General features: G+C 41.9%; 1 protein-coding gene across 8 annotated transcripts in view; it reads right to left on the bottom strand.

Annotated features, from left to right (window-relative positions):
• The window catches only part of TENM3 (teneurin transmembrane protein 3), a 615,102-nt gene that overhangs the window by 262,722 nt on the left and 330,641 nt on the right, over positions 1-21,739 (bottom strand). Inside the window, exon 1 of one of the 8 annotated variants that reach the window (XM_066380124.1) lies at positions 2,611-2,640. The exons of the other annotated variants lie outside the window; for them this stretch is intronic. Coding sequence (XP_066236221.1) covers positions 2,611-2,626 — 16 coding nt within the window. The 5' untranslated portion in view covers positions 2,627-2,640. Of the gene's footprint in view, positions 1-2,610; positions 2,641-21,739 lie in introns of those variants that run through there. 8 annotated transcript variants of the gene reach the window in all.

Below are 21,739 nucleotides of genomic sequence, written 5' to 3'. Positions count from 1 at the left end.
CCAAATAGTTGTTCAGTAGTTGTAGACAGCAGGTCCGAGTTCAGGTTGCTCAGCTTAATCTAGGAATATCATATTATTGGTGCCAACCCACCAAATTTCATTTATACCACACCAAACACACAATGGAGCCAACCCTTGGAGGAAACATTATTTTAATGAAAGCTGCATACTACTTTGAAAATCACAAATGAAAGAAGTCATCCCTCGGGAATATCTGGAACCAAAGTCCATGGAACACACCCTACAAAATATTCCTAACTAAGAAAACACAAGCTAGCGTACTTCGAAGTTCAGCAACAACGATGACGAACTACTGCACGTTTACTGTGAGCCACTGTCGCGATCACCCTAGTTCTCACCCTCACCATCACTCAGTGAGGTAAGCGGTATTGATCCTCATTTTACACAGAGCAAACTGAGGCTTCGTGAGGTTCAACAACTGCTTCAGAGCATCCAGGGATGTTGCGACAGAACCAGGATTCCAACACGAAACTCTGGTCTGCAGCCTGCGGTATTAACCACTCGGTGGACAGGCTCCGTCTGTCTGCGCCAGGACCCATGAGTGCCCAAGTCTATAAGACCAAACTGGGATTGGAGACACAAATCACATTCACTACTTAAGTATGTGAAGTCCCCCGTGGACAACATGTAAGAAGTTAACACGAAGACATCACTGTTAAAGCATTCTGCTTCCAAGAGATATTTCCCACATTTCTATTTGCCATAATCTGTGATAGGGAAAGACAATACCGATGGAGATGACATTTAAAGAAGTGGGTTTCGAAGCACTCTTATTTCAAAAGTGTCAACTTCCCAGCTGCTTAATTAAATGTTTTGCAGAGGCTCCTTCCCAAAATCGAAAGCTTATAATAAAACCTGTGCTTCTAAAACTTCACCCATCTGAAGTAACCATACTGGTAATACACTGTGTTCTCCTGTCTACGGAGAAAAATTCTTTTTTCACATCATGCTTTAACAGCTCTCTGGGCAAGACTGAATTAAGAAAACCCAATGCTGACACACCGATTTACAGAAAAATCTGATTAAATAGCCTATGAAAGAATGACCCCTAAAAAAAAAAATGAAACCAAGGAGTTGATTCCATCTAAAATATTTAAGTCCCAGAAACTGATTTTTGAAAACATTTGACGACAAGTTTCTAGAACACAAAAGAGGCACAAGGGCACAAGAACTTGGGTGAGAAAAAATAAAATAGAAGATAGCAAAGCCAACCGGTTCTCCGAGATCTCAAGACTCAATGTCACATACGCTAACTTCAATTTTTAGACAGAATGACAGAAAAAAGACAAAAGAAAAAATTCACAGTCTTTATATTCTGAATAAGTCAGTCTTTATTAATCTAATTTTAGTGTGCTTTTTTCTTTCTTTTTTTTTTTTTTTTTCTTAGAGATAACCTAAAAACTTAACACAGATGGAGATTAGCTTTTCAATTTCAGATGTTGATGCCACGGCGTCTCTTAGGACCGTGACCTACTTCGGAGCTCTACTTTCTGCAACATGCCACCTGACTTCAAAGGACGTTTCACGGATCGTGAGTATGACAGATAAAGATGTCCCCTAGTATTTGCCTCTGAAGATTAAACACAGATAACCTAACAGCCCATATTCACTACTAGCAGAATAATAACCGCCAGCCGCCTGGAAGGCAGGAAGAACCACAGAACTGATTACTGTCGAGCAGGTGAGGAAACTGAGCCCGGTGTCTTGGAGCTCGTCCTTGGATGGTTTGGTACCAGGTCCGAGCGCACTGCCTCCATCCCCCTTAAACTGGGACCCTTCTTTGACATTAATCTTTGATGTACAAAGCTATTATTAGTTCATGTAAGAAAACCTACTTTGTAAATTCACTTGGAAGACATGTACTTATGTTATGTTTCAACCAGAATTTAAAATGTTTGAGGCCAGGCAGTCAGCTTTCAATTATTCTTCATTTTAGCACAGTGTGTAAGACAGAGATGTATACATACACACACATATGTAGAGACACACATAAAATAAATAAAAATATAGAAATACAGAAACATAAAAATAAAAAAATGACAGAGATGTATAAACACACACACACACACACACACACATACACACACACCAGACACACCTTGTTAAATACTAAGGAAGGCAGACAGAAACAGCCTAACATTTTTAAAGCACCCACCATGTGCCAGGCCATTGCTTAAAACTCTTGACTCTTCAAACGTCTTGGTTCCACTAATTAATATTTAATTAACTCCGTTATTTAGATGTTATCGCACGCATTTTGCAGATGGGGAAAATCTAGCTCAAGATGAAGACGCGATTAAACCTCAGGTTTTCTGATTCCCAAACATGCATTCCTCCAACCGTATCATATTATCTCTAAATACTGAAAACATTTCAAAGGTAGCAGGCGTCTGTAAACAAAAACAGAACAACCGAGGGGCCCTAAACGCTTATCAACCTCGATTCAGGGCCAGTCACGCTGGAGCGGAGCTCACGCTCACTGTGAAACAACGTCCCGCTAATGCTCCACCAGGCTTCCTCCTTGACTCTGTCTTCCGAGGTCCTAGGGGTGAATTTCTGTCCCTCCCAGACCAGCGCTTCTGCATTTACCTCCAGTGGCAGTCATCACAGGTCCCCCTCCATTTATAAAATTCTGGGGTTTTACTATGCGAGGCACCGTCGTTTGCGTTCATTTCATAGTCAGTGCCTGCTTCTCCTGAGAGAAACGTAATGCTTTCGTTTTCACAGGAAGAAACCTGAGACCTGTCTCCTTCCACCTCGCTCTGTGAGGCGTGTTTCAGGGCACGCGGGTGACAAGGCCAACAAAGGAATGATTTATGTAGAGTCAGCGATAATGTCACAGGAAAACGGAAGTGAGATTTTGTGTATAAAAATGAGAGCAGAAGACGTTATAAGAAGAGCAGCAATAAAGAGATTAAAAAAAAAGCTAACGTAATAATGTAGACATTTAAATAAGTGTTTTCCTTTCAAAGTGAGCTCTTTGGAATGCTATCGGGCAGCCTGGAGATTTATATCACACAATTTTATGTCTGAGCTGGATTTTCATCTTTGCAGAATGGGTTTTATCTTTTTCGAAATAAACACACAGTACCGGAGTAAAGAAAATGCTAGAGACTGTCGATGCTCGTACTGTGTGAACACTGCTCAACTGGTGCTCGGAGGCTGGTACGTAAGAACAAGACTTTAAACATGTGGCCTGTAAGCTCACTGTATAAGTTATTCCACGGGAGGGGTTTCAAAATATGTCGGTCAATACTGAAGACACTGATAAAAGTTTATGGCTCCCCTGACATCAACAAATAAGTGGCATGATGTTATATATCATATAAAAACGAAACAAAACTGAAAACAAGTTTCATCAATCCCACCTATGAACAAGAGCAGCAAGATCACCGTGCTGACTTGGAAAAGAATCCGTAAGAGCGCGACACCCAGATATCTGCTGTCCGGTGGGCAGGCTCGGGATATTCCAGGCCGTGCGGACAGAAAACCGGGTAAGCCTGGTTCACTGAAACACAGGCTGGGGCACCATGACTCCCTGGCGGGCCTGGGCTGCGGCGGCCGGGCGGGTGGGCCAGCCCACAGCCAGGAGCGGTGAAGGTGCTTTCTGCATTTGGATAGTTAAAAGTCAAGCCCAAAACACAAATAGTCCTTTGAATATAAATTTAAAATGTTACATGTATTCAGAATAAACATTCTTCATAGCACCTAAGCCTCTTCATTCACTCCCGCACAGGAATTAATTCACTTGCAAGTGGGGCGACTACACTGTTACTAAGGACATCCAAGGATCAGCCATTCTCAGGGGATGGCATCGCCAACCAAAACATATCTTGTCACAGTTACTACATTAAGCGATTTATTTACTCTAGCATTTAGAGAGGATCTGACTCTGTATCCTTTACTTTGGGAGAAAAAAAAAAAAATCCCAACCAAATCTGTAGCGGGCAGTTTGTACAAAAGCCAGCAATTTCATCAAGAGCCTTTTCTTTATTTAATAAATATTTATGTAGTCTGATTTCTCATGGCCTATTTGATAAAAATGTATTTATCTTCTCTCACACTGCAGAACTTTTAAAATAACAGTGAAGGTATTAATCACAGAGGCAGAGAAAATGGAAGCAGATACCCACAGTGGGTGAGTGGATTGCAGCAAACGGCTGAACAAGAATCAACCTGAGATGTGGGGAAGCTGAGAAGGATGGGGGTGTGGTCCCAGGGGGACAAGGAAGAGGACCAGGAGGGGACCAGGAAGGGGACCAGGGAGGGGAAGTGGGGATCGTAAGATACTCCCAATAATTGCAAGCACTTCCTGCAGGCCAGGTGCTGTTTCCTGCACCGAGTCAAGTAGGGTAAGCACAACATGAAACTTCTGCCCTCATGGAGCTTAGAGACGCTCTAGCCGGGGGAGGCAGTCAGCTGAAAAAATACACAGCTAAATTATATAACACGGTGGGTGACAGGAAGCACTACAGTGAAAAGTAAACCAGGGAAGCAAAAGAGGAAGTAAGCAAGTGATAAGGCTTCAGGCCTGACCAGGCAGTGGCACAGTGGATAGAGCATCAGCCTAGGACACTGAGGATCCAGGTTCGAAACCCCAAGGTCGCCGGGTTGAGCATGGGGTCACCTGGTTTGAGCAAGGCTCACCAGCTTGGACCCAAGGTCGCTGGCTTGAGCAAGGGGTCACTGGCTCTGTGGTAGCCCCCCCTGGTCAAGGCACATATGAGAAAGCAATCAATGAACACCTAAGGTGCCCCAACGAAGAACTGATGCTTCTCACCTCTCTCCCTTCCTGTCTTTCTGTCCCTATTTGTCCCTCTCTCTGTTTCTGTCACAAAATTATAATAATAATAATAATAATAATAATAATAATACGGCAGGACGGCGGAGCTGGAGAAGACATCACAGAGAGGGTATCTGCACAAAGGCGTGCACGAAGCCGGAGAGCGAGTCCTGAGGTACCAGGAGCGCAGCAGGTTGAATTCCTGGTTCACGATTATTCTTTCCCTGGCTTGCCTCAGCACATTCCCCTGGTGTGTTGATTGATTCTGGGTCTGGCTGGGTGACTTGCTTTGACCTATGGAATAGGAGCTCAGGGGAAGTGTGTCACATCCAAGTCGATGCTTTAAATGCACTCCCCAAGCTTGGCTCTGCCTGCCCATTCCGTTTTTTGTCCTCCACCGCAAACCATGACCCAACACACATCAACCGGATCTTAATAAATGGAGATGGGCGGGGCTAGCCCAGCCAATCCCGGGAGAGCCTCGCCAACCCAGACCTTCAAGAAATATACACATCCATGCGATTCTGGGATTGTTAGTTGGGGCAGACGTAACAGGCAATGCCAAGGGCCTGGGGCAGGAGTATGCCTAACCTCTGTAAGACAGCTACACGCTTGAAGAGGAAAATGGGAGCGGCAGGGTCTGACCCGGAATCCACTGAGGCCATGAGAAAAAGTTACTTCCGCCCTTGTCACCCCGGAGGAGCTAAAGACTGGGAGGTCCCAGGTAAGGCAAATGCCAGAGGGAACGCTTGGAACAGAACTCTGGGAAACAGGCTGCATGGAAAGAACCCCCACGGCCGTTCTCCACAACTCCACCCTAAGTCGGCAGCTGCAGGCCCATTCTCCGCACAAGGAGCACGGGGCCACGTCATGGAGGCAGAGGGCAAATGGAGTTAAAACGCAGATGGACTGCAGCTCTAAAGACTTGATGGGTCTCTGCACAGCAACACGGACAGCCCGGTTGCTCCGACAAGAGAGCAGAAGATTCTTTTAAGGAGAAATACACCAGCGTTAGTTAAAAGAGGTTCACATGGACATATGCAAAAATGGGGGTAGGAGAAGGTGACTCCCACCCCATCATAAAACAGACAAGCCCCCCAGTTCCACCCTCCAACCCCGCTGCCCCAGTCCGTTTGCACTGCTGTGTCAAACACGCCGCAGACTGGGCGGCTTGAACAACAGAAACTGGTTTCTCAGTCCTGGGAGATGGAAATCCAAGGTCGAGGTGCTGGCGGTCCGTGTTTGCTGGGAGTGCACTTCTGGGTCCATGCTCCCACACGGATAAGAGCAGAGCGGGTTCCCACGGCTCTTCTCATTATAAGGGCACTAACCCCACCCGGGAGGCCCCAGCCACAAGGCCAAATCTAATCCTAATTCCCTCCGAGACGCCCCACCTCCAAATATCAGCAGATTGGGGGTTAAGATGTCAACAAATGAGTTTTGAGGGGACACAAACATTTAGTCCATAACACTATGTCCACAGAGCTTCCAATGAGCCTTTAGTATAAAACACGTATAAATAACCAAGGGTCAGCTTTAAAACTCCTAGTGTGAACAAAAGAGACTAACATAAACGAACAATGTAGGGAACAGAAAAATTAAAATGAACCAGCAAAATTTTAACCCTTTGAGTAGTGAGTTTTTTTTCATGCTCGCTGACCTCTGGGAGTGAGGGTTTTTTTTTCTTTTTCAAAAAATAAAATTAGTTCCAGTTATAGTTTTATTAACTTAAAATCATGTTTGTTTGATAATCAATTTATGGAAACAAGAAGAACATACATTTGCCTTTTTTTTAATGTTGCCTTGCACATTTTTAAAATAAGTTGATCGCGGGTTCGATTCCCGGCCAGGGCACACAGGAGAAGCACCCATTTGCTTCTCCACCCCTCTGCCGCGCTTTCCTCTCTGTCTCTCTCTTCCCCTCCCGCAGCCAAGGCTCCATTGGAGCAAAGATGGCCCGGGCGCTGGGGATGGCTCTGTGGCCTCTGCCTCAGGCGCTAGAGTGGCTCTGGTCGCAACATGGCGACGCCCAGGATGGGCAGAGCATCGCCCCCTGGTGGGCAGAGCATCGCCCCATGGTGGGCGTGCCGGGTGGATCCCGGTCGGGCGCATGCGGGAGTCTGTCTGACTGTCTCTCCCTGTTTCCAGCTTCAGAAAAATGAAAAAAAAAAAAAAAAAAAAAAAAAAAAAAAAAAAAAAAAAAAAAAAAAAAAAAAAGTAAAATAAGTTGATCGTACTCTGGATGGTCAGGAGGCACGAGGACGTACACGGATGTTTGTACTACTCACAGGGTTATTAAACATTCAGAGATGTAAGAAGAAACTAGGCCCAAATACAAAAAATCAGCATGTTCATGGTAAGTCATAAAAAACAACAAAACAACAAAAGAGCCCCTTGGAAATCAAAGCAATTATGTCAAAATAAAAGAAATGTCAATAGAAGAATAGAAGGAAAGCTGAGAAATTTCTGAGACAGTAGAACAATGACAACAACAACAACAAAACTTGACAGAGAGAAAATGTGAATAAGAAGAAAACTTCAGCAAGAACAAAGGGGGTTCAGCAGCCAGCGTACAGGAGGTCTAAGAAGAAAAAACTGTGAAAAGGAAAGTAGGACACGATCAAATTCCCTAAGTCGAAATTCTACCATAACAGAGAACATGAGTCTCCAACGAAAGGAAACAAGAAATAACCAGCATAACGAACAAAGCACACAGATACACAAACTGGCACACAGAAATACACCCACACCCACACACCAGGGCCAATCATCACGAAATGTCGTAACTCCCAGAACAAAGTGACCATCCTGGACGCTTGCATGGGATACAGGGCAGGGTGTAAGGTGAATGCGACCCGAGATGAGTGCCAGGGGCAGGGGAAGTCTCGGCAGCCGTAGCAAAGAGAGAAGAAGGCATGGAGCAGTGCCTGCGCAATTCTGATGGCGTGTGACTGTCAACAGAGAAGTCTGTACAAACAGCAGACAACACGAAGGCAGAGGACAGGACATGGTCAGGTACCCAGGCGCTGGGCACATCGGCTTCCCTGTCCAGAGTCATGGGACCTTAAGAACAGGAGGAAACACCAAAGAACCACCCAGGAGAATAGTCAGCCTAGAGTCCATGCTTCTAAAGTTAACAGTATCTATATTTAATGACTAAATTCAAAATAGTCATATAACTACTTTGGAAGAATAGACAAAAGGGTAAGTAGACAAACTGTAAGCAAGATGCACCTTAATGTCATAAGATGGCAATAGATAATATTTTAAATTGACAAATTAAGAAATAGTGGAATATTACCTGGTAATCTGGATTTAACCATCAAATAAATAGCTAAAAGTAGGAAAGAAGAGCCGTTTCTGGCTGTGGAAATGGGGTGAGGTGGTGGATTGCCATTCCTCATGATGGGTATTACTGAATTGTTTAACTCTGTACCTAAATTATTTTAATTAAACTTAATTTATAAAAGAACAAATACTCTAAAATATGACCCAATTCACTCTTCACTAAAGCCCCACTCATAATATCACCTAGTAGATATTTATAAAATCTGGGCAAATCACCCTGTTAATGTACCTAAGATGCCAAGTAATAATTGTGAAGGTTAATTATATGTGATATAGTGTTCAACAAATATCATTTAAATTTAGATATAACTAATTTTTTAACATCGATATAGTTTTCAGACTAAATTTTTCTCTTCATTTTTTTTTTCAATTCCTATTTATTGATCAGTATGGCTGTGCTAGGCAATTTGCTAAACATGTGAGGTCCCACTTTTGAGCTAAAGAAATCTTTGGGTCTTACTACCCACGCAAGACAAATATTTGCTTGGCATAACTTTTTGGATAAGAATGGGTCAAATCATCTGATGACCAGAACTGAATGTCTTTCTCTTCACTTTTTACTCATAAAAAGAGTACATGCTGCTTATTCTAAAAACCTTAGAAGAATCAAAGAAAGCAAGAGGAAAATAAAATCTCCCCACTTCTGCACCCAGAAATGTATGTGATTATCACTCAGGACACACTCATTCAGACTTCTCCCATTCAAACATACGCAGGACATGCATTAAATAGAACCATGCTATGTGTGCTCATCTATAAGCTATTTGTCTATTTAATACATAACTAAATCATAAATTCTTTCAATAATCATTAGAGATCCTATAGCTTTAAATCACTTTCAGACATTATGTGATATTAAATTCTGTACTTTGTAAAGACCAATCCCTCGTTGTTGGCCATTTAGGTTTTTTGGAATTACAAACAGAGCTTCTACCTGCTCTTGTTATATACACAAACACATAAACACAGACATACAAACATTTCCCCAAATTACTTAGCTAGAATTGCAAATAGAATTCTAAACAATTTTTAATTCTTTACTTACAATTCCATCCTAAACTAAATGGTATAGACTTAAAAAAGATTTTAAACACATACTGCTAAATTGTGTTCCTTAAACTGTCTGCCAGGAAACACTCTCACCAAAATTGTATGAGGGACATTTGTAAGCTTTTAAAGTATTTGCCAATGTGCCCTGGCCGGTTGGCTCAGCGGTAGAGCGTCGGCCTAGCGTGCGGAGGACCCGGGTTCGATTCCTGGCCAGGGCACACAGGAGAAGCGCCCATTTGCTTCTCCACCCCTCCGCCATGCCTTCCTCTCTGTCTCTCTCTTCCCCTCCCGCAGCCAAGGCTCCATTGGAGCAAAGATGGCCCGGGCGCCGGGGATGGCTCTGTGGCCTCTGCCTCAGGTGCTAGAGTGGCTCTGGTTGCAACATGGTGACGCCCAGGATGGGCAGAGCATCGCCCCTTGGTGGGCAGAGCGTCGCCCCTGGTGGGCGTGCCGGGTGGATCCCGGTCGGGCGCATGCGGGAGTCTGTCTGACTGTCTCTCCCTGTTTCCAGCTTCAGAAAAATGCAAAAAAAAAAAAAAAAAAAAGTATTTGCCAATGTGAGAAACAAAATATATCTCACCACTGCTTTACTTAAATTTCATTGATCGTTAATAATGCTAAGCATTTTTTCATGGTTCACATGTCACCTTTGATAAATTTCCCATTTTTCTTTTTTCATTGATTTGTAAGTGCTCTTTATATATTAAGAATATCAACCCTCTGTCATATTTGTAAATATATTTAGCTCATTTATTTGCATCTTTCTAAAGCTTTTTGTTTTCACTCTTAGTCACTGCATGAAGAGCTTATGATGAAAATTTAATGCTTTCTTCTCAGTACACAAAGCTATTTGGAATACTGTGAAGTTAAACCACTGACTTGTGCCTTTGATGATCAACTAGGGAAACCTATGACTAAGGTTGCCATATTAACTTAGGTCTACTGATGTATCTATTTAAGATAGCAGGAAGAAAGATTGGTCAATCACAACAATTCCTCTACTATTTGATTTTCTTTTTTTTTTCCTAGTCAATAAACCTACTTGGCACAAGATCTTCAGCCATAAACTGTAATTCTGGGACCAGAAAAGGAAAACAAGTATGTTAACTCCAAAACTAGCTTTAGGAGTAAAATAAAAAATAATTGCTAGGACTGGCATAAAGAATTATTTAAGGTTGTACTAGCTTACTCCTTGGCCTTCAGATAGAAAAAAAGAGAAGGATTCAGTTAGGGGTCAGAAGAAGAGATGGTTATGGGAAAGGATATGATGCGTGCCAAATTTACAATATAAATAAGATGAAAGTAAGCTATAATCATGTAAAAATCTCCTTGACTTTTAATACAATAGGCGATATACATTTTAAAGATGGTCTTTGGAATATGATACCTTCTTAGTATGCACAATAATTCCACAATTCATTGATATACTCCAGATATTCACTCGGGATCATTTTATTATATCTCAGCTACTTGAATATTCACTTCCTGGATCTAAGCTTCTTGCAGCAGCTGCAGACACAGACCAGAACTCCTTCTGACACGCAGGAACAATATTTTGATGGTTATGTAAACCAGAAGTCATATTAAGTGTCTTCTTTAAAAAAAACAAACAAAAAGTTTTTTACTCTTTTTGGATTCTGGCCCTGTTGCTATTTTAAGAGGTACATTCTGAAAAAAGCTTTTCTGAGTTCCCTTTAAAAAAATACATAAATACTTTATGATGACATTTGTTACCCAAGGTCTATGTATCCAACATTATTATAGTCTGTAAAAGTTTAAAAGAAGAAAATAGTATATCTTGGGAGAGGGGTTGTAGGGGTTTTAGTGGTTGGGAATCTGGCCTATCGTTGGGTTTATACAATTTTCAAGTAGTCGGTAAACAATATTAAACTATATATCCTGTTATCAATTGTCTATTTCCTTTAGTTCCTCGGCGCGGTGAGCAATGAGGTCTAGAACCAGCTAATAGCAGAGGTGCAAGGAGTGGTCTTGAGGATGCATTTGCACTGCAAGCCCGCTTTTGACTGGGACTTCATTATTTGCAATGACGTTGGGCAAGTGATGAGGATTCTGGGAGAAGAATATGACGAGAGGAATTTACCCAGAGGGAGTGGGGGGGGGGAGGTCCCCTTTTCTTAGTATTTCTTTGTGTTACCACTGAGAGTCCAATCCGTGAGCCACAAAGTGTGGTAGGCAGCTTTTCTGGAGTGAGACAGACCCGGGTTCGAATACCAGCCCGTCTCCCTATCTGTCCTGGGATGCTGGGGAAATCGTGTAACTGCTGTGAGACCCACCTGTGCCCTCTGACAAGTGGGACCCACCCCTCACAGGTACCCAGAGGGTAACTGTGAAAATGAATGTCGAAGGATATTTTTCAACAGAGGCGTTCATTTATGTTCGTCTTTGTTACCCTACACAGTAAGACTGAATTCTTCACCCTCCAACGATCAGGGGTAGTCTTTAGATCATCCTGGCTGGAACAACCTCAGGCTTCCAGAAACTTCTTCATGAGATGAATGGTTTCACTACCAAGTCAAGTCCTGTCCCAGTCCTGCCACTGCTGATGCACAGTGCATGACCAGACAGTGCAAAGTAAACACTCTACACGTCTATGTCAAGCTTCTACAAGAATTACACTACAAAGCACCCCCAAGCTCCAGTAAGTACCCAACAGCGCTTAAGGCAAAAGTGCTGAGTTCTTTTAGGAAACTGGCCTAGGGAAAAGTTTACCCAGATGACTGCTCTATAAACCATTGGGTGCTTCACACTGAAATCTAGATTTTTTAAATGTTATTTAATAAAGACCTGAGAAAATAATTTTCATAGAATTTCAGGGTGCGCAGGAAGCCACTGGTAATTGACATGTTAGCAAGACTGTGCCCGTTTGATGCCATCTCAGTGAAACATAAATTAAGAGTGATCAGAAAGGACCATGACCCTGTTATAAGCATGCAGAACAGTGTTCATACGTACTCCACAATGCACAAAAATTGCTCAAGAAATGATGATAAAGGAGGAGTTTTCCTAACAGTCCTTAATTTCTGAGTTAAACTCAATGAGTGTCAAGGATCAGCATCAACATTCAAAGCACGTGCCGTCCTGGTGCTGCGCTGGGTATTCCAGACGAGACCACGCGAGCCAGCCCCTGGCTCCTTAGAAGTCAATGTCCTACATATATTGTGGTCCTACAAACTGTGGATTAGGAACCTCAACTTTTATGACTGTGATATGTCATGTACTGACAGTGAGTACACACACACACACACACACACACACACACACACACACAAAGCCCTGCATTTAATTTTGAATAGAAAAAGCATTTTATTATTGATGCCTAAATCAGCTTCAAACCATTCTTTATTTTTCATGATCTTGAGTTTTTCATTGCTCAACTGTTGATATATGTGTACACATACACACACACACATATACACGCACAGACACACTACTGATAGTATCTTTATAAGATTCCTTTTCTGAAAGAGTTATACAGGCTGGGGCAAAAGTAGGTTTGCAGTTGTAAGTGCATGAAACACAGTTTATTCTTGTAATACTGTGTAATTTTCCACACAAATAACTGTAGATCTACTTTTGCCATCACCTGTATAGGAAGGACTCGGAAACCCCTTCCACAGCTATCCACATCTACGTTTACATGTCTATCTCTGACTGCTTTCTGTGAAGAAGAGGACAGCCTGACTGCTAATGGACCGATACCGCTGGTAACTGTGCCTCATTGTATCGTATCATGAAATTCCTGCCTGGTTTTCAAAGTCTGTTTGCCCACAGAGAGTCCTCTAATATTAAAAACGTAATGCCAGAGTTCTGTGGCTGTTTGAACTGATTAGGAAAATTGCCACTTGTATAAACATACAATTTCACATCTTAAACCACTAAACTGTTATGTGAGACTCCATTTTTTTTTTAAATCTAGTTTTAGAAAGGTATTAAAAAACATACTCAAATCCGAAGAATTTTCACTTTTTTACTATCCCATCAAAAGTAAATTTCTAGAAACTTGGTTGAGAATATTTTGAAATAGCTGTAAAGACACCACTCCCAGTAGACTTCAGTGTAAAATACAACTGCTTCTCGAAACCTCAGAGTTCAAAAACACCTCATTAATTCTTTAATGTTACCAAGTCAACATTTTTTTTTTCTCTTATGTTGTTGTATTCTACAACATACCTCATTAGACAATCAGGAAAACATTCAGGATGGGGTTTGATCCAACTCTCAGAATTGGCCATCACCTACTAATGAGTCTAGCTACTTGTTTGTATAATAAAAATCTCTTCTAGTTGGCCCAGGAACCGAGCAGGGGAGCCTCCCACCTCTGGCAGGGACCTGTCCTATCTGAGAGCTTGGATGGGAGGCCATCAAGTATCCCCAGTAGGTGCTGTCCTGTGAAAATAAGTAGTTGTGCTCGCCTGTTTATGAGTTTTAGCTGTATTAGACAGATTTTTCATGAAGCTACAATAGAGAAAGAAAACAAGTAAATAAAAGCAAGTAGCTATGCACGCACCAAAATTCACAATGGCTAGACCAGGCGGAAATCAATCAGATCTCTCATCGGAACAATCTCCGTTTCTTACAAAGCACCAAATCACTTGAGCTCAACAGACAACAAACACTAACCCAAGAAATATGGATCAACTGATTAAAGGCTCATTTTCGACCAGAAAAATAAGGTTCCCGTTTCTAGGTGTCTAAAGGCATTTTTTTCCCCTCTGAGAAAAATGGACTCCTTCTGTGGCTTGAATATATTCCTGTATGTCATTTGTGTTCAAAGGAGGAAAAGAAAAACAAGCAAAATAGTATTCCTAGTCCCTAAATAAATTAGCTCTGTTTAAAAGGGCAAGACGAATTCACTACTTTTATGGTGGCTTTCATTAAGCTGGGATTGTAATATTAAACCACTTCAAAATCTCAGCAGAATATGAGTAAAGCAAGAACAGTGTGGCCCCTTTAACAAAAAGGGGGGGGGGCTTTGGACATACACACAAACTTTAGTTCCATCGTGCAATAAGAAAATGTTGAATAAATTAACTCTTTCAAAGAGCCATTATACCTTTGTTCCTCATTACAGATCTCATTACAGACTGTCTTTATAATGCTCACCTGACAATATCATATAAAATGCTTAGCTTCTAAGGTCAGTCTAAATAAGAGAACAATTCTCCTATTTATAGCAAAGGATGAACTTTTCTCATTTAGATGTTTAAGCAGCTAACCCCTGAGTTTAATGTAATTAGGGAAGGGATATTCAATTTACAGTATCCACAAGTAATGATAATTAAATTGATCCAAAAAAAGCTGTTGGTAAGCATAAGATACCTTTGTAATTACATCCCGTTTTCGAAATGACTTTAGTACTGTGAACTTGAAGCATTCCAGCAAATGAAGGCCAATACACATAAAACGAAAACTACAGTAGCTTAAAAGCTGGGCTGTTTAACATAACGAGCCACACCACCAGAGGGAAATCTCAAACCCATTCTATAACTCACCACAACAGCCTGTGCTCTGGCCTCTCTTCTCACAAACATCCATGAAAAATATGCAAGATCGTCTTCATTTTCCACCCAGTTCTTCATTCACAATCATTTTCCTTCCCTCGTCCTCACTTTCAAAGGAAACCGAAGAACCAGTTCTCCTTAGTTCTCTATTATGGACGTGGCTGGTCGCAAGCTTCAGTGTTGTGTTTGTTTGGAAGGACAGACCAGAGCTCTGAATATGAAACCATCCCCCCCCCCCCTCCGTGAGCCCTGAAGATTAGCTAGGTCAGCATTCCACCAGGACCAAGGTGAAAAATAAACAAATCACCCCATTCCCAGCAGCTGCAGCGATCAGTCTCTGGAAAATTATTCAGGCATCATGAGGGAGACAGTATTAAACGCTGCCACTTGCAGCTTCACGGCTCTCTGAATATGCACATCAGAAAAGAGACTAGCACTTAAGGGGTACCATCCGAGAGCCTGCCCATCTGAGCATCTTCCATTAAGTTTTTGTCTTCGAGGAGGAAGGCGGGAACCTCAGGCTGACAGGCAAAAGGCTTGTCATACTTCATTAACATCACGGCTTCGCTCAGGTTTCCGTCAATGAGCCCGGCAAGAGGACCAGGAGAAAGCGCTGAGCACACAACTTCTCTAAAGATGCTGCTGCGAGAAACTTGGTACCACTTGGTCCTACTGCCCTAGCGGCTCAAGTGCTTCTCTGCTAAGGAACTTCCTAGGAGAAAGGTGATCTGATCAACATCCTCTTGCTGGTGCATAAATCAGTCATTTCTCTATCACATTCCAAAAGGAAAGGCAAGAGAAATAGTTAAAACACTGCCCAGATAGAAAAATTCAAAAGTTCTTAGTACTTTTAAAGTATGCCTTTGAGTAAAACACAAATATGACGTATTAAGGGGAAAATGACCGGTCTTAAAAAAAAAAAAAAAGACAGGAATTATTAAGAACAGAATTCAATATCCTGCCATTTCTCGACAAATAAAATTATTTGAAGGAGACGTCAAGAAATGTCAATTCTACGTCATCTCAACTAAATGACCAGTGTAACATAAAATAAATTCTATAACAAAACCATGTAGCATTACCCATCTGTCTCCAAAAGAGAGTGCTGTGTACTGGTGTCTTCATTTGCCTCCCCCATTTTCTTGCTTAAGGTAACAAAGAACCAGGCATCTGGTTAAGTATTTCCTCTTTGTTTTCAATGACAGAAAGAAGGAAATTAGAAGGTGGACCAGTAATAGACTCATCTGCAAATCAGCTGAGGAGTCCAACTACATAGTTATAAAAAGGCAGCATTCGGAGAGGAATATCATAAAGACCGACATTAGTTTTGATAAACGTGTTTACCTATTTATACTGTGTGGCAAACAGGACACTGAAGATGAGTCGTCATACATTTCAAACATCAGTATCATTTGTTAATTCTAGCAAACAATCTTGGTTAGTAAACCAATCGCAGAATTTCATTTTCCTAATTGTCATTATGTGGATTTCATTTTAAACACTTAAGTTTAAATATGGTATCGATTATTTGAAGTGCATGAAATCAAGACTTAGCATTAATGTACACAATGATCACAAAATGAAGGTAGAATCGGACTGACTGAACAGAAATCAATAATGGTATTTAATGACTTCACGGGGAAATAAATGACCCTCGCACCCATAATGGATTCATGTCCGTTATGAGCAACACAACATCACAGAATGCTGACACAGTCCCACTCAGAGACGTATCACTTTTCCTATGAGTGCCTTACAGCCTTATCAAAGGAAATTGTGTTTTAATGCTATTTCGGATGTCATTTTTGAGAGGATTTTCACAATCCCATTTCCTAAAGCATAAAGCATGCTCCGAATTGTTACAAGGGGCTTTTGTCATTGGCACATGTTCTAGGTCATCCTCTGAAAGCCTTCCAACAAAATGAAAACCTCCATCTATAAAAAGGACAACAACCTAGAATATAATTCAAACAACTAGCTGTAGCTTGCTTCATTTGAATACATCTTCCCCTCTAGTTATTCCAGAATTCCCCCCCCTCCCCCAGATAAGGAAATCGGCCTACACTACAAATATATGCCTTGTGTCTGAGCCACAACATAAACCACATGTGTGTCACATACACTTATACACTGGGTGGTGATCAAAGCACACACAGAAAGAAGCCCTCACCAATAACTTGATATACAGTATTAATTTGTAGAGTCCTTAAATTTTCTAGGAAGTTCATACAAGAATAATTTTTTTTTCTTTTTTCCTAATAACTGATTGCTCTGACTGCTCGTAAGGAGGAAGAACATCCTGTCTTCTCCCTACAACACGGCCACGATAGGAAAACACAGCCCACTCCTCTCCACTCTGTAAGATGCTAAAGTGCCTTCCTTGTCTTACAGTATCACTTGCACATGCTCTGGCTTTTATCTGTATAAACAAAAGGCAGACCCAACATGCAAAAAAAAAAAAAAAAAAAAGATTTAATAAATACTGTATGCTGTATTTTCATTTTTAATTTCGATTGAGTATTTGAAACCAATACCAATAGGAATAACAATGATGCTTTGAGGCTGTAGCTCTGGTTACCATTATTTTCTCCAGCATAATTTAAAATTCATCTCTGACGGATTGAACAGTCATCAAGCGCAACTTCCAGGAACCTCTCTGAAGATTTGGCACAGATAAGAAGTTCAGAATAGAAACAAATGCACAGCGATGCACAGTTATTTCTAAAAATAGCAGGGTTTCAGGCATTCAGTGGCTTAGGGTTCTCACAGATTGAAACTGAAAAATTCTTAAGATAGAACCAGGAAACTGTAGCTAAAGATTCCTGACTGACATGAATATTACTTCCTTTATCCCAAAGGATATAATAACTTCTCAAGCAAATGTAGCATCATAATTAGTTATAATTGACTTTGCCTTTTAATTTTTAAGGCAATCCATAAATTATGGATTGTTGTGTCAACTGGAAGACAGTTTTTGACACCAGACCGTATAGCTCATTATTGCAATCAAAACCAGGTTTCTTATCAGAGAGGATAACTTCACAGTCTGCTAGATTTAAAAGTCGTTTCAAGGAAATGCTAGCGTTCTATTACTAAAACCACATTGCACTGTTTGAACATATGCTGTCATAATTCTAATGTCACTTCAAACTCTACCGCATGGTAGTATTAGGACTTACTGGAGAATTATTAGACAGGCACGCTTTATAAGGAGATATCCTACCCCACTGTCCCTTGTTTTGAGGACCACACTATCTGGGCTACTTCCTTCCTGCTCCGTACCCGGCCCCCAATCCATCTTCTTTCTTCAGCTCCTTCCACCTGCTGGGTGGATGCAGTCCGCTGACAGTCCTCTGGAATTAATGGGGATGCCAGCATGGACCTATTCTCAGTCACTCAGCAGGCGCACTCTACCTGGAACATTGGGAATCAGTGAAGCAACTGAAAGGGAAGGATTTATTTCTCTCTTTCCAATTACCGTTCTGCCTCCAGACCCCTTCCCTCTCACTTGACACCAATGTCCACGGCGGCACCTGCTGATAGTGTAATGCAACACCATGGCGGCGTGCCCCACGTCAGGAGTGGCTTCTGTCGGTGTCCCACATTGAAATCTATGGCACACAACCGAAGCTACTAAAAACCACTCCCCTGAGACTTTGTATAACCAACTGAATATCATTCACCTTGTAAAGAAAAAATGGGGGGGGGGGGAGTAACAATTTTCACTGACACGTTTCACAAATTTCTGTGGAATCTTTGAACAATTTGAAGATACAACCTACTCTTTTAATACTTAATAAAATATACTGATGGAAATATAAATATGAATACTCTACATACCAGAAATTGAATAGCACATGATATGAATTAATTTTTAAAAATCAGAGCTTGAGATTGGAATAGAGACATGCATCATGATAAAATATCATCAGAATGACACAGAAGACTATCAGGTCATCAAAGTCTTTATGGCTAGTATGTCTGATTATAAGTTGTTAACAGCTTTTCATATATGTGGTATACAGTTTTCCTTTCTATAAATTTCCCTGTAAGTCTGTAATGTAATAAAATTAAGCAGATGGAGTGTTGTTTAACAATATCCAACACGTACATGTAGTGAAATCCGTCCATTCATCTGACAAACATCCTCTGTGTCGCAAACTGAACTATGAAAATAACTACCGGCCCTGGCCACCTGGCTGAGTGGTAGAGCATCGGCCTGGTGTGTGGAAGTCCCGGGTTCAAGTCCCAGTCAGGGGCACACAGGAGAAGCGCCCATCTGCTTCTCCACCCCTCTTCCCTCCCCCTCCCCTCCTCCCCTCCTGCAGCCACGGCTCGAATGAACAAGTTGTACCCAGGCACTGAGGATGGCTCCATGGCCTTGCCTCAGGCACTAAAATAGCTCAGTTGCTGAGCAATGGAGCAACAGCCCCAGATGGACAGAACATCAGTTCCAGATGGGTGTCTCCGGGTGGACCCTAGTCGGGGCTCATGCGAGAATCTGTCTCTTTGCCTCCCTGCTTCTCACTTGATAAAAAAAATAAAAGAAAATAACTAACCCCCAAAATTTACATAAAAATATCGGTCCTTTCATCATTTTTGAGGGTGGTTTTACTTCAAAGTTTCTTTTGTTAATTCAGAAAAGTACTGACCATACTGCATTCAAAGAAAACCATCACTACAAATCTTTCTTTGAAAACCAGTGTTCAAAAATCAAGAGCCGGCTTAACAGCCTCTCAACGTGGTCAGTAATGTGAATTTCTTGTGGATTCAAGTAGCAGATGCAAAGGGCTCTATAATACATCAGCATACATATGGAATTTCTTCTCCCATCCCCCAAATTGTTCCTGGATCTCTCAGGTGCCCTCTATTGGAAAGTCAAGAGGGAAGATGAGAAAAACCCAATTAGGCAAAAAACTGGAACTCTGGAACTGTAGTGGGTGGAAAAGGTTCACAGCCCAGCATCGAGTCTGAGTGCGAGAGCTCCCAGGCCCAGAGCCGGCAAGCTCACGCCACATGTGACGCCCAAGGTGGCCAGCAGAGTCCCCGAGTTCTTCCGTTTTGTACGAAATGTGCCTAGGAACAGGCTCAGACCACCACCATCCGCAACACCACTTTAAATGTACTATTTTTGCACAGTTCTTTCATAATAACTAAAAGAAATAGTGGAGATACTGAACCTCACACAACCCGTCCCATTTACCTTTTTACGAAGACAGAAAGTGTAACCTTCCAGAGCACACCATCTTGTCCCCTGTAATCTGCCATCTTCGCACACCAACTACAACATGACTTACTGTCTGCTGAGCTCCTGGCTCACAAGGCCCAGCACAGGCGGGCACTGGGGACGCTGGTACCCAGTCTGTCCCTCCTCAACGCAAAGCAGGACAGCATTTCAAAGATAATGCGAAGCCCCCTCCCCTCCCCATAGGACGACAGATGCAGAAATCAGTCCTAGAGCGACCTAAGGAACGTCGACCTATCGCAGATCGCTGTCGTGGGGATTTAATCAAGTGAAAATGAATCTGTATCTTCCTTGTTCATAAACATTCACGTATTCATGAAATACTTGAACATTTACAGTTATTTGAAACACCAAATATTTTCGATAACAATATAATAATTATAAAGATACTGTCTCCCAGATGTGAACAATCTGTAATACTTCTTTGTTGGTCCGGTGGTCAGAAATTTCTCCTGAAATAGAGTGAGAATTCAAGGATTCAACTTGTATTAGATGGTGGCTTTTGGCCGCTCATCATCAGCTCTCGGTCTGTTGTATAGAAATGAAAAATGAAAGTGGATACTTGACCAATTTCTAAATGGGAGAGAGGCCCGCGGTGAGTGGCCTCCATACAGCAGTGTGAGGACCAAACCATCAAAGAATGTTATGCTCTGACACAGGTGCTTGGGTGAACGAACATCTTACCTCCCCTCTCTTAGACACTATCCACCGACAGAAAATGGTATTCTAGAGAAAAAGCATTGTGTTCAATATTATATAGTTAGCAGTGGCAAAAAACACCTTTGGAACCTTTGCCGAGCAAGCACTATAGAGTTGCTGTTTGGGACGTGGATCAACAGATAAGGACAAAACCAGGGGGCAGAGCTACACAGTCGCTCTACAATGACCGCCTCCAGTAAGGGTGTCTGCAGACTTCCTACAGAAACGAACTTGTTAAGATGGTGAATGAATTTAAACGGCTTGTACTTTAGAAATATCTCTGGGGTGTGTTACACTGAAAATCACAGTGTTTTCAAAATAACAGGGACTGCAGAGAGCACCTAGTTTAACCCCCTCATTTCACAGACAATAAAAATAAAACAAGCTTAGCCCGAGCTGCACAGCTACTTAGTAGCGAAGTTAAGCTGAAAGCCTTCCCAGTATATTTTACACAGATTTCAAGGTAATGTTCGGGATACATGGCTACAATTAAGTTCAATGGCAGCCCACGGCTTACAGGATCAGTTCAACATCTTAACCCTAGGTCCAACGTCCTCCATGATCTGGTCCAAAACTTCCGCTAAGTTCAAACCAAACTGAACTACTTCACCAGATCCCTGAGCCTAATGGTGGGTGCTGTATCTCAGTTTCAGAATGCTCTCTCCTTTTTCTAGGTGTCTAAATCATTCACATCTTTCAAACACGTCTCCACTTACCACTAACGTCCATCTTTCTTGATCTTCCCAGCTAAGCCTTATACTCAAACAGAATTTGGCCTTCCCTTCTCTTCTACGATCTAGCATTTTCTACTTGGTGTTCTAAGACATGCATGTGTTGAGCTTCTCTGTTACACTGTAACTTCTATAAAGGCAACATCCACTCCAACTCTCCCCTTCAGTCTGAGGGATCTTTCAAAAACGTGTATCAGACCGCATCCCTGGTTTAAACCCAAGCGCCCTCACCAAAGCCTACATAGTTTATCTGTGCCCTACTCCCACCCACCTGCAAACCCCCCTCTGCCTTGCTCACTATTCTGCAGCCAAACTGGCCTCGCTCACGATGTCTGTACCA

The sequence above is a fragment of the Saccopteryx leptura genome, chromosome 4 (genome assembly GCF_036850995.1).
Source record: "Saccopteryx leptura isolate mSacLep1 chromosome 4, mSacLep1_pri_phased_curated, whole genome shotgun sequence".
NCBI lineage: Eukaryota > Metazoa > Chordata > Mammalia > Chiroptera > Emballonuridae > Saccopteryx > Saccopteryx leptura.
This window is presented reverse-complemented; position numbering and strand designations above follow the sequence as displayed.